The sequence below is a fragment of the Spermophilus citellus genome, assembly GCF_964194105.1.
Source record: "Spermophilus citellus genome assembly, chromosome: 13".
In the NCBI taxonomy this organism is placed as follows: domain Eukaryota; kingdom Metazoa; phylum Chordata; class Mammalia; order Rodentia; family Sciuridae; genus Spermophilus; species Spermophilus citellus.
This window is the reverse complement of record NC_138193.1, coordinates 52,332,617-52,349,262: the sequence shown is the minus strand read 5'-3', so window position 1 is coordinate 52,349,262 and position 16,646 is coordinate 52,332,617. Positions and strand designations below refer to the sequence as shown.

At 46.0% G+C, this 16,646-nt stretch overlaps 1 protein-coding gene across 3 annotated transcripts in view; it reads left to right on the top strand.

Annotated features, from left to right (window-relative positions):
• TET3 (tet methylcytosine dioxygenase 3) overlaps window positions 1–9,257 on the top strand; it is a 101,807-nt gene extending 92,550 nt beyond the window's left edge. For all 3 annotated transcript variants that reach the window (XM_081264447.1, XM_081264448.1, XM_081264449.1), the window contains 2 exons: window positions 650–986; window positions 1,591–9,257. In XM_081264447.1, the coding sequence (XP_081120573.1) occupies window positions 650–986; window positions 1,591–3,377 (2,124 nt within the window). In that variant the 3' untranslated portion in view covers window positions 3,378–9,257. The remainder of the gene's footprint in view (window positions 1–649; window positions 987–1,590) is intronic.
• Window positions 9,258–16,646: the final 7,389 nt, after the last annotated feature.

The window sequence follows — 16,646 nt, the reverse complement described above, 5'->3', positions numbered from 1 at the left end:
GGTACCATAGTCATATGTATCATGTATGATATATCATACAGGGATGAATATTTAATGCATAATATTCATACTATGTTAAGAAAGGGACTTATTAATATGTAGTGTATCCCTATTTAATTATCAAAAAGTAATTATGTGCATGTGTATGCACAGATGACCCAAGTGTTTGCAATGATTGTTTCTGGGGAGTGAGATTATGGAGATAGTTTTTAACAAAAAAGGAAAAGTGTCTCAAGAGCAAAAGGAACTTGAATGTTCAAGACAGGGGCTGGAAGATCCAGGCTCAGCCAGGTGCAGTGGCAGCAATGCTGGGCCCAGGGCAGAGCAGGTTTCCTGTTCTTGGCCCAGCTCCTTGCCAGCACTGACCCTGTGCCACATCAGGGGCATGTGAGGTGACATGAACAGATCCGCTTTGAAAGCTGTGATGCAGGCTATAATGTTGGCAGTACTGGTACTGTATGGACCAAGATGCTTTTTAGAAACTCTGGGAAGCAGCAGAGAGTGGTAGGGCTGGGTGGGTGGGTAGCATTTGGATTGCATGGGGATGCTTACACATCCCCCTAGAGTCTGAGGAAAGGTCATCTGGTGATTTAGACCTTCCCTGGCACTTGGTTCCCAACCCCATGTCTTCTCTCCCCGTGTGGGTCAGGTCTGTACCCTAACCAAGGAAGACAATCGCTGTGTGGGCCAGATTCCTGAGGACGAGCAGCTGCACGTGCTCCCTCTGTACAAGATGGCCAGCACAGATGAGTTTGGCAGTGAGGAGAACCAGAATGCCAAGGTGGGCAGCGGGGCCATCCAGGTGCTCACTGCCTTCCCCCGCGAGGTCCGGCGCCTCCCTGAGCCTGCCAAGTCTTGCCGCCAACGGCAGCTGGAAGCCAGGAGGGCAGCAGCTGAAAAGAAGAAGATGCAGAAGGAGAAGCTGAGCACCCCCGAGAAGATCAAGCAGGAAGCCCTGGAGCTGGCTGGGGTTCCCACTGACACAGGTGTGTGGAGAGGGCACTGTCAGGGCTGGCCTGGGCCCCTTCCTGGAGGGCCTCACCCTCCATCCCCATTCCTGCATCATGCTAGCAACTAGACAGAGAGTCTTGGGGCCTCTGATTAGTTGGGTCAGTAGCAAAGTTACCTGAGAGGAGGCCCCTGGGGAGGGAAGTGCAGAGAGGGCTGGTTATCTCCAGGGAACAGCTTGGTGGATGGGAGCATTTGGCTTCTCTCGCATGCTCACACATCCCCCTGGAGTCTGAGGAAAGGTGCATTGCCCTAGGGCTTGTGGGCATGCTGCTGCAGGGGGTTGTGGGCACTTGGGTTCTTGTGTCTGGTGACCCTGATCCAGCATTGGAAGTGGTGATTTGATGAAGACTCAGGGAGTTCACTGGGGTAGAATGAGGACTGCTAGCCACCTCCTGGAACCCACAGTGGGGCTGGGGCCTGTGCTCGGGGGCATCCAGGTCCTGAATTGGGTAAGTCTCAGAATCTCACCTGAAACAGGACTCGGGGAAGGAGGGAGACCCCTTCCCCTGTCCTCCGTCCCAGCCTTGCCAGGCTGCGGTGTTCTTGGCTCCTTCCCACCTTGCCCTCTGTTCTCCCCAGGCCTGTCTCTGAAGGGTGGATTGTCCCAGCAAAGCCTAAAGCCCTCCCTCAAGGTGGAGCCACAGAACCACTTCAGCTCCTTCAAGTACAGCGGCAACTCTGTGGTGGAGAGCTACTCGGTGCTGGGCAACTGCCGGCCCTCCGACCCCTACAGCATGAATAGCGTGTACTCCTACCACTCCTACTATGCACAGCCCAGCCTGACCTCCGTCAATGGGTTCCACTCCAAGTACGCTCTTCCCTCATTCAGTTACTATGGCTTTCCACCCAGCAACCCCGTCTTCCCCTCCCAGTTCCTGGGTCCTGGCACCTGGGGGCACAGTGGCAGCAGCAGCAGTTTTGAGAAGAAGCCAGATCTCCATGCTCTGCACAACAGCCTGAGCCCAGCCTACGGTGGTGCTGAGTTTGCCGAGCTACCTGGCCAGGCTGTTCCCACAGACACCCACCACCCCACTCCTCACCACCAGCAGCCTACTTACCCAGGCCCCAAGGAGTATCTGCTTCCCAAGGCTCCCCAGCTCCACCCAGCATCCAGGGACGCTTCTCCCTTTGCTCAGAGCTCCAACTGCTATAACAGATCCATCAAGCAAGAGCCGGTAGACGCACTGGCTCAGGCCGAATCTGTAACCAGGGATCCTGGTAAGCTGGGCAAAACATCTTTGCCTGAGGCATCTCAGAATGGGGGACCCAATCACCTATGGGGACAATACTCAGGAGGCCCAACCATGTCTCCCAAGAGGACTAACAGTGTGGGTGGCAGCTGGGGCGTGTTCCCTCCAGGGGAGAGTCCTGCCGTCGTCCCCGACAAGCTTAGTTCTTTTGGGACCAGCTGCCTGACACCCTCGCACTTCCCAGATGGCCAGTGGGGGCTGTTTGCTAGCGATGGGCAGCAGTCAGCTCCGCATCCTGGAGGACGGCTGCGAGGCAAACCGTGGAGTCCTTGTAAGTTTGGGAATAACACCTCAGCCTTGACTGGACCTGGCCTGACTGAGAAGCCATGGGGGGTGGGGACAGGTGATTTCAACTCTGCCCTGAAAGGTGGTGCCGGGTTCCAAGACAAGTTGTGGAGCCCCATGAAAGGGGAGGAGGGAAGGATCCCCAACCCCGGGGCGAGCCAGCTGGACAAAGCCTGGCAGGCCTTTGGCATGCCTCTGGGCTCCAGTGATAAGCTGTTTGGGGCCCTGAAGTCGGAGGAGAAGCTATGGGACCCCTTCAGCCTGGAGGAGGGAACAGCTGAGGAGACCCCCAGCAAGGGAACTGTGAAGGAGGAGAAGGGTGGTGCTGGCGTGGAGGAGGAAGAGGAGGAAGAGCTGTGGTCAGACAGCGAACACAACTTCCTAGACGAGAACATCGGCGGTGTGGCCGTGGCCCCCGCCCATGGCTCCATCCTCATCGAGTGTGCCCGGAGGGAGCTGCATGCCACCACACCACTCAAGAAGCCCAACCGCTGCCACCCCACCCGCATCTCGCTGGTCTTCTACCAGCACAAGAACCTCAACCAGCCCAACCATGGGCTGGCCCTCTGGGAAGCCAAGATGAAGCAGCTGGCGGAGCGCGCGCGGGCCCGGCAGGAGGAGGCCGCCCGACTGGGCCTGGGCCAGCAGGAGGCCAAGCTCTATGGCAAGAAGCGCAAGTGGGGGGGTGCCATGGTCCCTGAGCCCCAGCACAAGGAGAAGAAGGGGGCTGTCCCCACCCGGCAGGCACTGGCCGTGCCCACAGACTCAGCGGTCACCGTGTCCTCTTACGCCTACACGAAGGTCACTGGCCCCTACAGCCGCTGGATCTAGGTGCCAGGGAGCCAGCGTACCTCAGCGTCGGGCCCGGCCCGAGCTGCCTCTGGTGCTTTTGCCCTCACACCGGGGGCGGGTTGGGGGTGCAGAAGTCTTTCTATCTATACATACATATATGGATATGCCTATCATATATATGTATTTATGGTCCAAACCTCAGAACTGACCCGCCCCTCCCTCTCCCCCACGTCCCCAGCACTTTGAAGAAGAAACTACGGCTGTCGGGTGATTTTTTCCGTGATCTTAATATTTATATCTCCACGTTGTTTTATTTTTCCCCTTGTTTGGGGGGCTTTTATTTTGTTTTTAAAACTCTATCCTTGTATATCACAATAATGGAAAGAAAGTTTATAGTGTCCTTTCACAAAGGAGTAGTTTTAAATTCCATTTAAAATGTGTATTTATTGGATTTTTTTAAAGCGACAATAGTAATGGTAATGGAGGGCAGGAAAGGCCCACAGTGCTGGCTCCTGCCCTGCGAGCCCGGCCTCTTGGGAGCTGACAGGTTCTCAGTCATCTGCCCCTCGTGAGCCAAGTGCAGCGTGTAGCCCCCCAGTTCATTCATCCCTCCCCACGGGCAGGGAGCCCTTGGGACAGCCTCGTCCTCTCTGGCAGGATGGGGAAAGCTGTAGAAAACCATCTGGGGCCCCTTTCCAGTTGGCGGCAGGGCAGGGGCACCCCAGGCCCAGCCCCAGAGACCCTGGTGTCAATTTTCCCAGAAACCAGGATGGAAGTAGACAGCTTCAAGCTTGCTAGTCTCCACACTGAATCCTGTCTGTCCGTTATTTACCAAGTCATCATGTCATGGCTTGCTAGGCAGCACCTCATGCTGGAGCTGGAGTTGAGAGGCTCCCAGGAGTCCTCTCCACCACTTGATAAGCCAATGAATACTGGGCTGAAGGAATTTGTCTTAATGGCAGTTTTTCAGAATCGCCCCAAAGTCTATGCTGATGCTGCAAAAGGGCTACTGTTCTAAAAACAAGTTGAATCCAAGCAGTGGAGAGCCAGCATGGCTCTGCGCATGGTGCTGGGCTGTGCAGAACCAGGTGCTCTAGTATTGTGCTGGAACTTTCTTGACTCTTGGGCAGGTTGGGTCCTATGGGAGCTCAGCAAACCAGTGTAACAGCAGTTACCACATCTGTCCTTACTCTTGGATCTCCACATTGGACAATGGTGCATGCCCCAGTCCACCCCCCTCCATGCTCTGCGGGGGTGAGGCCTCCACTTAATTTTAAAGTGCAAGAGTCAAACATTTTCAACAGGTTGCTATGATTTTCCTCCCTCATTGGTGCCAGTTCTTCATTTTCTCCATTTTCTTTTTTTCCTTCCTCCTCTCTCCACCCCCTTGTAACACACCCGTTCTAAAATTCTGGTGCATTTGTTCAGTTCTTTGAAATGAGAATGTGGTGCTTAATTTTAGTGACATTGTTAAGAGAGGTTGGGTCTGACAGGTGGAAGTAGCCCTCGTCTATGGCAAGTCACACTTGTTGGAGTATTCGTTTTTCCTGTGGTATTAGCAGAGATGATCTCAAGCTACCCACATGGATGTGTGTGGCGAGTGAAGGGTGTCGTCAGGACATGGTCAGGGGTAGGGGGATGTGGCCACACGGTGAATGACAGCCAAGCCCTGAAATAAACATCAGATATTTATTAAGCAGTTTTATTCAGATGTAGGTCTTCATAAGTCAAGTTTAACAATCAGATGACAATGCGAAAGGCAAGCTCCTGAGCTTCCAGGTGCCTTGTGGAAGAGCTGAGAACCGACCCGCCAGGTGTTCACTGTAGCCCTTGGGAAGCACTGGTGGAGAGTCGCTGTGAGACGTCCTGAGCATTTGTGTGGTCTGGTTTTAATTGTAAATAGTGAAAGATTTTTTTAAGCACTTTTGCCTAGATTTAAACAGCAACTTGAAAAAAAAGAGTACGTTTTAACATGTAATTGTGGGAGAAATTGTAAATAGTAGCTGAATATTTAACGTGCTTTGTCTATCCTCCACTTTTACCATATTCTGTAAAGTTGCATTTATTTTACAGGACAAAAATGAAATATTATTGCTTTTGAAATAAATACCCAAGAGCTTATCAGGATTTAGAATTATTCAGAACTCAGATTTATAGGAAAACCTCTGACCTTCAGTTTGACAAGCTAAAGGAAGCAGAGTCTTTAATGAGCATGCTAATTTTCTAGTTTTGAGGAAAAGTTGGGTCCTTTAAATGCTATTTTGCTTATCGCATCAGTACTTTTATGCAGGTCTCATTTGACTCCGTGCTTAGGTAGATGCGGGGGTGCCTTGAAAACTTCATTTTAAATGATCTTAAGCAAGAAATATGATATTTTACGAAACATTTGGAGAATGTGACCGTCTGTATGACCCGTGGAAGCCCCAGGTTGGCTGTTGGTTTGGAAGGTCCCGAGTGTAACCCAGGTGATTTCTGATACTTGGCATGTGTGGATCTCTCTGATGTATGTTAAATATACTCTTCCCCTCGTCACCCTTTGGTAGCAAAGCCATTAGATGAAAGGAGAATACAATACAAGCTAAAAGCATGTGACATCTGTCCCCAGCCCACACAGCCTTGGGTCATAAGCCTCCTGGCTAGGAGCTGAGAGGCTGGCAAGAGGCAGTCTCCATGGGACGCTCCCATTGCCCTCCAAGCGTGTTCTGAGAGTTAGGTGGTGCTGTTGCCGCGCTCAAGCCCATTGCTGATCTTTACACACTACATGTATAACCTACCTCAAATCTCAGTCATTGAAATTAGCATGCTTTAGACATATATTTTAAAAGTAACTATGCACAGCTCTTTATCCCCCCTTGCTGCTGAAGGCTTCTTAAAGAGAAAAATCAAATTTTTATTTTTTACTGGCACTATCATTTTTTTAAGTCCTAAAGATGATTGACATTTTTATCATGAGAAGAAAAAATAAAGCCATTGCAACTAAAGAACCTAACAGCATGACCAAGTTTTAAGAATGATAATATAGCAACAGAAAATGATGGAGTCTTACTGTCATCTCCCCAGTGTGCCCCATCCATGGACACCATCCACATGCAGCGCAAATGTTCGGTTCCTTTTTTTTTGCTTTGATGCGTTTTTCCCTTCCTGTTGCATGCAAGGGAAGTACTTGCAAAGTTCTGTGATAAGAGATTTTTTTTTTTTAAAGAAAAATCACTTTGCAGCAGGTTCTTATAAAATAACTGGTGCTAGCTCAAGAAATCATCGTCTTGCCATTGGCAAGCTTGATTAAAGGTGTTGCGTGGATTTGGGGGGTTTTGTTTTGGGTCTGGCTTTTAGCAGGTCCTAAGTTCCCCATACCCCCAGCTTCCTGGGTGCTGCTTTGCCTTCTTGCTGAGCTGACGATGGTGTGCATGGAAAGGGATGCTACCTGTCCCCTCTGGCCCTTCCACCTGCCTCTTTTGAAAACAGTAGTTTGTAGAGCAAGGGATTTTTAAAGTGCTAATGCAAGGAAAGAAGTAGCAGAGCTTAATTGCTTTGTATCAGACAGCAGCAGATGTGTGAGGATGGTTGATGATGAGTAGACGTGACCTGGCTTCATTGAGAGATACCCAGCCAGACTTTCCTCTTGAAGTTTAACCACCATGAGATCGCAAACCAAGGCAAAGCTGGTGGAAAACTCTGATATATCCCTGACGTGCCTCAACCAATATCTCTTTTCCTTTTGTTACTGAAGTGTGTTTTATGGACTAGGAAGCATTTTTATGAATTGAAATAGACTAAATAAAATGGTGCTATGGTGTTTTAATGTGACTGTCCCTGATCCTGTCTTGCTGAGGTGCTATCAACGTTCTGAAACAACAACCAACCAAAAACAAGGTGGGCTCCAGTCTCTCTTGGCTTTTTTCCCTCCCCCTCCTCGTTTGGTGCTGTCTTCTTAGACCTCTGTTTACCATGCTGTAATCTGCTCTGAGCAGATTTTGTGTTTTGTTTTATGGTTCTTCCCTTGGTGGCCAAACTAACGCAAGGTGAGAAAGCAGCTTGCTCCCTTGCTGAGGGTGGTGATGGGCCTGTCTGGCTCAGCTGGTGCTTTGGTTTCATGCCTGTCTTCTCAGGCCTGATGAGGAAGAACATGGGGAGGGCTTGGGAGTGATACGTTTGAGGAAAGGGAGTCAGATACTCCTGCCTCTCCCAGCATGGCAGGAGTCCTCAGAGCCAGGGCCGCACGTTTTCCTCCTATGGCCCAGGGTGCTAAGCAGATTTCCTGGGAGTCTCGAAGGGGCACACTGAGGGGTCCAGAGGGAGCTCCTTCCTCTTCTGACACCAGCTGGGGCCACAGTAGACAAGGAGTTCTTTCCTTTGCTCTTCTCCGTCTGCCCCAGCGTGGCTTCTGTTGCCGTCATGTTCAGACTACAGGCAGGAGCTTTCTTTGTCCCTCAGTGCCACTGAGGCTACTTTTTAGTTGGTGCTAAATTTCTCCTTGGGTCCACAGAAGTTGATATTTTAGAACTCAACAGGAAGCTCCATTTTGCATCATCCACTGTCACAATTTTTTTTTAAAATACCTCAAAAACAGGACATCATGACAACTTCAGTAGATTCCATGAGGGTCTGAGACCTGCAGGTTGTCCATTTGATGATATGCTTGACCTTGAAGAATCTGGGGTCATTTTGTTTTTTCATTCTTTGGCAGTTAAGATGGCAGAACGCCTAAAGGAAGGAGCGTGGTCAGCTTTTTTTTGTTTCCTTTAAGTTTTGCTTTAGATTAAAATGTGAATCTCCTATGCCCATCTCATCATGCTTTCTCAGTCATCGTTGCTGTCATTTGAAATGACTCCTTCAAAACCTAGCTTCATTAGCCAGCTGCCTCTGCTGTAGTACATGGCCAGCTTCATCATACCCTGGACCAAAATGACATCAAGGTGCATACCCCAGCATAGGTTATACAGTCCCGCGCACACACGTGCGTCGTTTTTTCCTGGAACATGGGGCCCTTCTGGTGTGCCCAGCCCTTCTGCAGAGCTGCCGGCAAGAGCAAAGCAATAGGCTTCTCCCCTGAGCAGAGACCTCAGCACAGAAATGCCAGGTCTAAAGTTGAGTTTTGCCTAAGAATCAGTGAGTTATTTGGCCTACTTCCTCCTACGCTTCTATTCTGATATCAGGGATGCTTTTTGTAGTGGTATTGTTTGTGCTCTCCTCGTTTTGACTACCCGTCGTTCAGGGGAACTCATCACTCTTCACATGGGGACTTAAAATACCAATTGGCTCATTTTAACATTACAAATTTCCTCCCTTCCAGTACCTTTCCTTTTTTCTTTTGAGGGGAAAAGGGGAGAAAAACAGGAGTGATGTCATTTCTTTTTCATGTATTAAAGAAACAAGGACAGGTCGTCTTGTGGCATATTATTAACACGTTAGACTTAATCTAGAGCCCTTGTAGCTTTCTGATGTGTTTTATTTCTTATCTCTTTGAATTCCTGTTTGGTTACTTGGCTTCCAATGGAGGTGAACTTAACAACCATACTTGAATATTCCGTCTTGACTTTGTAAACTGTGGCTACTTGAAATGAAGTTTATCTGGGGTTGATGGATGAATGGTAGATTTTTGCTATGTCTCAAGGCAATAGGATGTGTATTAAACTGTAGATATTCTTAGTACAGTAAATTTATGCTGATAATTTTATTTTGTATAATTTTTACCTTTTTGTTAATATTTTTTTCCTTCCACTTTATTGGTTTGCCTCCTGAGCTACCCCTCCTTACTCTCCCTTCTCCCCCAGTGTTTCAGTACATTTAATTTAGGGTGCCTAGAAATTGCAAGTATGTATCCTTTTTTGATTTGTATTTTATTATAATTTACACAAACAACTGGGTTTGTGAACTGTATTACTCCTGGTATCTTTAAAATATTGTGGGTGTTTTAATAAATTTTATATTTATTTTTTGCACTCAAATTCATTGTGGATCCTTTCTTTCCTCCTTGAACCAGGATTTAATTTTGACCCTTATGGTACCCTGTAACCTCACCCTTTCAGCCTGTGTTGTAGATGCACAAATGAAGTCCTTGTTGCTCACAGGGACAAAGACTGTCCTTGTCCACTGTGCACCCAGATAAATAAAGCCATGTTCAAAGACTGCTGTTAAATCTGGATATGAGATGGCCTTTCCCACATCTATTTCTCCTATTTTCTTTCCCTTTGTCCCCCTTTCCCATCCAACTTGGCAATCTGCCCCACCCCACCCTCCATTAAAATTGTTACTGTCCAGAGTTAACATTTGCTAAGGATCATGGAATCTGACTTGGGTGTGAGTTTAATAGGGAGGGGCAAAGGTGGGACCCAAGAATCTGCTGTCCCTGGTGGGAGGAGGTTCTCCTAAAGGCCCATGCCTGGAGCTACTCTCCTTATTTCACATTGCTGGTTCTGATGGTGGCTGTTCTTATAAAGGGGGAAGCCTGTTCTGGGGAAGGAGGAGAGGGAAGGATAAATGGTGAGGAAAACCTCCCTTCTAGCTTCTCCTTCCTCCTGCTTGAAACAGCACTGTAATCAATCCAGTGTGTGTGAGAAGCACCCAGCCATCCACAGAACTTCCCACAACAGTAAAGCACATCTCTGAGGGCATCTGACTAAAAACTCCATAACTCTAACTGGTGACTAGGTAGAACCTTCTAGAAAAGCCCCCTCAGTATACCCAGTAATCCTCATATGTCTTTGTATTCTCACAAAAGCAGGAACACACTGTGTTTTGTAACCTGCTTTCCTGCAAGTTGAGAGGGACCCTTCCCAGGTCCCTATCATGGTGAACATGTCTTTAAGAGCCCAAGGGGCAAGTCCTTCTTCAGCAGGGGCTGAGTTCACTACTGGGTAGCTATAAATATGCTTATTTCTTCTTATACAAAGTCCATGTTAAATATAGAATTAGAAGACAAATTTTTAAAATTATCTGAAATTCCACACAAGAATACCACATTGGTTGCAAACGTTTTCTAAGTACGTAAATATGATCATATGTGTGTGTATATATATATATTTTAAAGTGGAATACAATAATACTATATCATTTTTTTCACTTAATATATATTCACAAATTATATGGAGCTACACCTTTTCAAATATGGTTTGGATATGAGGTGTGCCCCCCCACCCTGCCAAAACTCCTGTGTCAATGCAGAAAGTCAGAGGGAAAAAATGATTATAGGAACTATGACCTAATCAGTCTCTCCTGGTTTGAATGGACTTGCTGGGTGGTAACTGTAGGCAGGTGAGGCATTGCTGGAGGAAGTGGGTCACTGGGGCCTACCCCGGAGGGTGCGTCTTCCCATGGGAACCTTCCCTTCTCTGCTTCCTGGCTGCCTTGTCCTGAGCAGCTTCCCTCTGCCATGATGTTCTGCCTCACCTTTAAAGCCCAGAGGGGTGAAGTCAGCCATCCATGGACTGGATCTCTGAAACTGTGAGCCAAAATGAATTTAACTTTCTTTATGGTGTCCTTGTTGGGTATTTTGGTCACAGTAACACTAAGATGACTAATACAAAACAGTCACCTAGTGTTTCATTGTATTGATACAGAAGCACTTAATCATCCCCAAGTTTTCAAGCTCTTTAATATCCCACCTGCTGCAAGTATCAATTATACTAAACCAAACCTGCTTTCAAGCCCACCCACTGAATTTCTTTCTACCGTAGCAGCACCACAGTAAGTCCCCCTCCACTGTACGACTGCATCCTTCATTCTCCAACCCTCCTTGGAACAGTCCCAGATCCTATCCACCATGCCCCCATCTTGTCACCTAGAGCGTCTTTCTTCATATTGGGACCTCCAGATATAAACGTCTTCATCCAGTTGGTCTCCTGCTGATCCAAGCCAAGCAGACACACACCAAGGAGCCCCATGATTTGCTTATGGCATCTTTATAAATACAAACCAAGGCTTATTAATTTTTTAATCAGCTAAACCATCCAGGCTCTGGAGAGAAGATGGCTCCCTCATTTCCCAATTGCATTATATAAGCTGAGCACTTCTGTCTCCCTATGCCGTTCACTTTGTCTAAAAAACAGGCTGATGATACGGCATAAAGTTGATAAGAGGACCAAACAAAACTACAGAAGTAAAACTGCCAGGCATTAGGGGCACGGAAGGTAATAAAAGCCAGTGTCACTCTTTTTTTTTAATTGATTTTTTTAAAAAAATAAATGACAGCAGAATGCATTACAATTCTTATTACACATATACAACACAATTTTTCATATCTCTGGTTGTATATAAAGTATGTTGACACCAATTCGTGTCTTATACATGTACTTTGGATAATGATGTCTGTCACATTCCACCATCCTTGCTAACCCCTGTCCCCTCCCTTCCCCTCCCCTCTCACCCCTCTGTCCTATCTAGAGTTCGTGTATTCCTCCCATGCTCCCCCTCCCTACCCCACTATGAATCAGCCTCCTTAAATCAGAGAAAACATTCGGTATTTGTTTTTTGGGGGGATTGGTTAACTTCACTTAGCATTGTCTTCTCCAGTTTACCTGCAAATGCCATGATTTTATTCTCTTTTATTGCTGAGTAAAATTTCATTGTGTATATATGCCACATTTTTTTTTAATCTATTCATCCACTGAAGGGCATCTAGGTTGCCTCCACAGTTTAGCTTTTGTGAATTGTGCTGCTATTCACACCATGTGGCTGTGTCCCTGTAGTAAGCATACTACAGTCTTTTGGGTACAGACCGAGGAGAGGGATAGCTGGGTCAAATGGTGGTTCCATTCCCAGATTTGCTGGTCTGAGATCAGTGTTATTTACAACTAATTGATCACAGCCAGCGTCACTCTTGACATACACAAAGCTTTCATTCACTGACCAAGATTAGTTTCTCGAATGCTTAGCCATCTCAAATGGACTCTCACCCATCCTCCCTATTTTGAGTTTTCACTTTGTCAGAGTGTTCATTGTCCCTGCCCAGATACACAGCACGGGCAACAACCTTATCAAAAGTTCTCCCACTGATGCTCTTACAGCCTTCTTAATCCTGAAGAGCTATTAGTCGTCATTATCCCTCCCACTGTACTCTGTAAATAATAGGCTTTCCCCATCCTGGAGGAGGAAAAAGGCCCTGGAAATATGTTCAACCCACATAGTCCAGGGCACAGTCCTGTCAGTGCTGCAAGGACGTCACAGAAGACAGACAAAGCTTTGTCAAACTCTGGATCCTTCCAAGCCCATCCTCTCTCCCACCCCCCGAAGTCTTGGCAATGCCTCCTTCCCTCCCCTACTGAGAAGCCCCACTGGCCTGAAGGACTTTGCTCAACTTCCTGTCCTCCACCTCAAGCCACCCTCTTGTATCCTCACCATCTTTTCTACACACTCCAACCCCTGCTCTTTGGTGCCCCCTCCACTGACTTACTCTAAATCTCTACTTTTGCTGCTCCTTGGGAACATGCTTTGCAGTTACTCCTTTTCTCCCCATCCCAGACTCTCAGGGCTGCCCAGGCAGGATGCTGCTATTCTTCAGGCTCACACTTTCCTGGGTCATCCTACCACTACCCAATCTGCAGGTGAAGACAACCTCCAGGTTTCCACTTTAATATCACCCACTCACCCATCCCTGTTCCTGCATGAAGAGCCATTTTCCAGGCCCAGGAGCCTTGTTCTCATTGATCTCTGAAGTCTTGACTCTTGGTCCCCTGTCCATCAAGAAACATTCTGCTCCGAGGCTCCATGGCTGGTAACAACAGGATCCCAAAGTCTTCTACCCCTCTTCATGGGCCTCTTTGTGCCTTCATGTCCTTTAAATACTAATGTCCACAAGAAAATTGATTCAATCTCCACAGCTACAGGCTTTCCCTCAGGGACCTTGTTCAGCTACCAGGTCTCAACTATGACACCAATGCCAATGCTTTTCAAAACCATGTTTAGCCCTGGTCTCCCTTGAAGGTTTAGGCTACTGAGTAGCTCTAGGTGGCTCTTTGGCAGAGTCAAAATTTTAAATGCAGCATAACTAAAACTGACATCTCAATTCTGTCAACTTTACTATTTTTCTCCTTGTCATATTCTGACACCCATCAAATCTGGATTCTACCCCAAGTAGAATCTCTTGCTCATTTTTTTTCTGCACCCTAAGACCCATATGCCCAAGAGACACACATTGTCCTTGCTGTTGGGCCTCTACCCATAAGCAGAGCTTAGGGGATGGAGGTTTATGGGCAAGAGAGGCACAGATTGTAACAAGGTGGCTCTACAGGAAGAAACTGGTGTCTTTAGAGCATTCTCAACAGATTGATATTTGAAAGGATTGGATTCCAGTCTCTGTTTGATTTGCCTGCCCAGCTTACCAAAGCCAATCTCTTTACACAGTCTTCCTGAAAAACAAATTAAACAATACCATTTCCCTGAAATACTGCTCAATATTCCCCATGTGGTGCAGTTCTCAGGATAAGGTACCCAATCTTAACTTTGTCCAAGAGTCTCACAGGACCTGGCCCAGTTTGCATCTCCAGGACTACATAGGCCTCTTGGTGTCTTTGTCTAATGATCTCCTTGGTGCCTTCAAGTGGCCTCTCAGTATAAAGGGTTTCCAGGCTGAATATCATTCCTGAAGGACCACCAAAAACTCACTTCTTTTAAATTCCATTAAAAGATTGACTTAAACTCTGAAAGTACTCCAAATAAAAAAAAAAGTATCAATAAGAACAAAAAAGATTAGCAAGATTCTACTCAAGAAAACATGAATAAACAGGAAACAAAATGAATCTAAAGCCAAATTAAAAGTTTTATGGCACAAAGAACAACAAACATTAAGAATTCAAAGACTGGGACTGGGGTTGTGGCTCAGTGGTAGAATACTCACCTAGCACACTTGAGGCCCTGGGTTCGATCCTCAGCACCACATAAAAATGAAATAAAGATATTGTGTCCACCAACAACTAAAAACTAAATTAAAAAAAAAAAAGAATTCAAAAACTAGCAATGAGTCCTTTGCAAGAAATACGAAAGGATAGCCAGTAACTGCGATATACTTGAAAAAGATTAAAAAGGACATCTTACCTATTCAACTAAAGCAAGACCACTAGATACCAGACCAGGAAACAGCTATAGAACAGGAAAGAATACACAGGAAAGGCCTGGGGTGTGGTTCAGCGGTAGAGTGCTTGCCTAGCAAGGGTGAGGTCCTGGGCTCTGTCCCCAGCACCACACACACACAAAGTTTATGTCTTAGTTTTTTCTCTGCTGTGACCAAAAAACCTGATAAAAACAATTACAAAAAGGAAAGTTTATCTGGGGACTCATGGTTTCATAGATAGCCAATTCCACTGCACAGGGCCCCAGGTAAGGCAGAGCATCATGGCAGTTGAGTATGGCAACGGAAACCAGCTATAAGCATGGCACCAGGAAGGAGAGATAGAGATAGAGAGAGATAGAGAGAGAGAGAGAGCGCTCCCCTCACCACTGATTAAATATAAACCCCAAAGGCACACCCTTAGTGACCCACCTCCTCTAGCCACATACTACCTGCCTACAGTTACCACCCAGTTAATCTCTATCAGGGAATTAATGTACTGATTAGGTTATGGTTCTCCTAACCCAATCCTTTCACCTTTGAATTTTCTTGCATTGACTACACATGAGCTTTTGGGAGATACCTCAAATCTAAACCATAACAACTTAAAATATATACAAAATGATTAGGCAAGAGGAGGAAATAAAAGCAATAAGATAGGAAAGGAAGAAGTTAAAGTATCACTGTTTTCAGATGATATGATCCTATACTTAGAAAGTCCAAAAAGCTCCACCGGAAGACTGCTAGAGCAAAGTAGCAGTTACAAAATCAACGTATAAAAACCAACAGCTTTCCTATATACCAATAATGAACCTGCTGAGAAAGAAACAGGAAAATAACTCATTCACAATTACCTCAAAACAACAGTGACAACAAACTAGGAATAAATTTAATCAAGGAGATAAAAGGCCTCTATGATGAAAACTATAGAATATTGAAGAAGGAAATCAAAGAAGACACAAGAAAATGGAAAGACCTTCCATGTTCATGGATAGGCAGAATTTGTATTGTTAAAATGGTCGTCATACCAAAACATCATAGTTCCAATGCAATTCCTATAAAAATACCAATGACATTCTTTTTCACAAAACTAGAAAGAACAATCTTAAAATTCATTTAGAAGGGGGCTGGGGATGTGGCTCAAGTGGTAGCACGCTCGCCTGGCGTGCGTGCGGCCCGGGTTCGATCCTCAGCACCACATACCAACAAAGATGTGTCCACCGAGAACTAAGAAAAAAATAAATAAATATTAAAAATTCTCTCTCTCTCTCTCTCTCTCTCTCTCTCTCCCCCCCCCACTCTCTCTCTTTAAAAAAAAAATTCATTTAGAAGAACTAAAGACCCAGAATAGTCAAAGCCATTCTTTTTTTTTTTTTTTTTTTTTTTTTTTTTTTGTGTGTGTGTGTGTGTGTGTGTGTGGCGGGGAGGGTAACCAGGAATTGAACCCAAGGGCACTTAACCACTGAGTCACATCCCCAGCCCTTTTTACTTTGAGACAAGTTCTCACTAGGTTGCTTACAGCTTTGCTAAGTTGTGAGGCTGGCTTCAAACCTGCAATCCTCCTGTCTCTGCCTCCTGAGCCACTGGGATTACAGGCATGCACCACCATGTGCAGATAGGCAAAGAAATTCTAAGGCAAAAAAGCAATGCTGGAGGCATCACAATACCAGACTTCAAATAATACTGAAGAGATATATTATCAAAAACTGAATGGTACTGGCATAAAACAGTCACATAGACAAATGAGACAGAATAGAAGACACAAGAGACAAACCACACATCTGTAGTCATCTGATTTTTGACAAAGCTGCAAAAAATATATATGTAGGAGAAAAGACAGCCTTTTCAACCAATATGCTGGGATAACGGGTGACTTGTGTGTAGAAGAATGAGACCAGATCCCAATCTCTTGCCCGTCACAAAATTCAACTCAAAATGGATCAAAGTCCTAGAAATTAGACCAGAAACTGCCACTCCTAGAAGAAAACATAGGGTCAACACTCCAAAACAGAGGGACAGGCAATGACTTCTTCAAAAGGACCCTTAAAACTCAGGAAATAATGCCAAGAGTTAATAAATGGGATGGCATCAAATTAAAACGCTCCTACAAAACAAAGAAAACAAGAATGTGAAGAGAAAGCCTTTGCTAGTTATTCTTCTCACATGATTAATATCCAGAATGTATAAAGGACTCAAAAAACTCATCACCAAAAAACAGCCCAATTAATAAATGAGCAAATGAACTAAACAGATGCTTCTCAAAA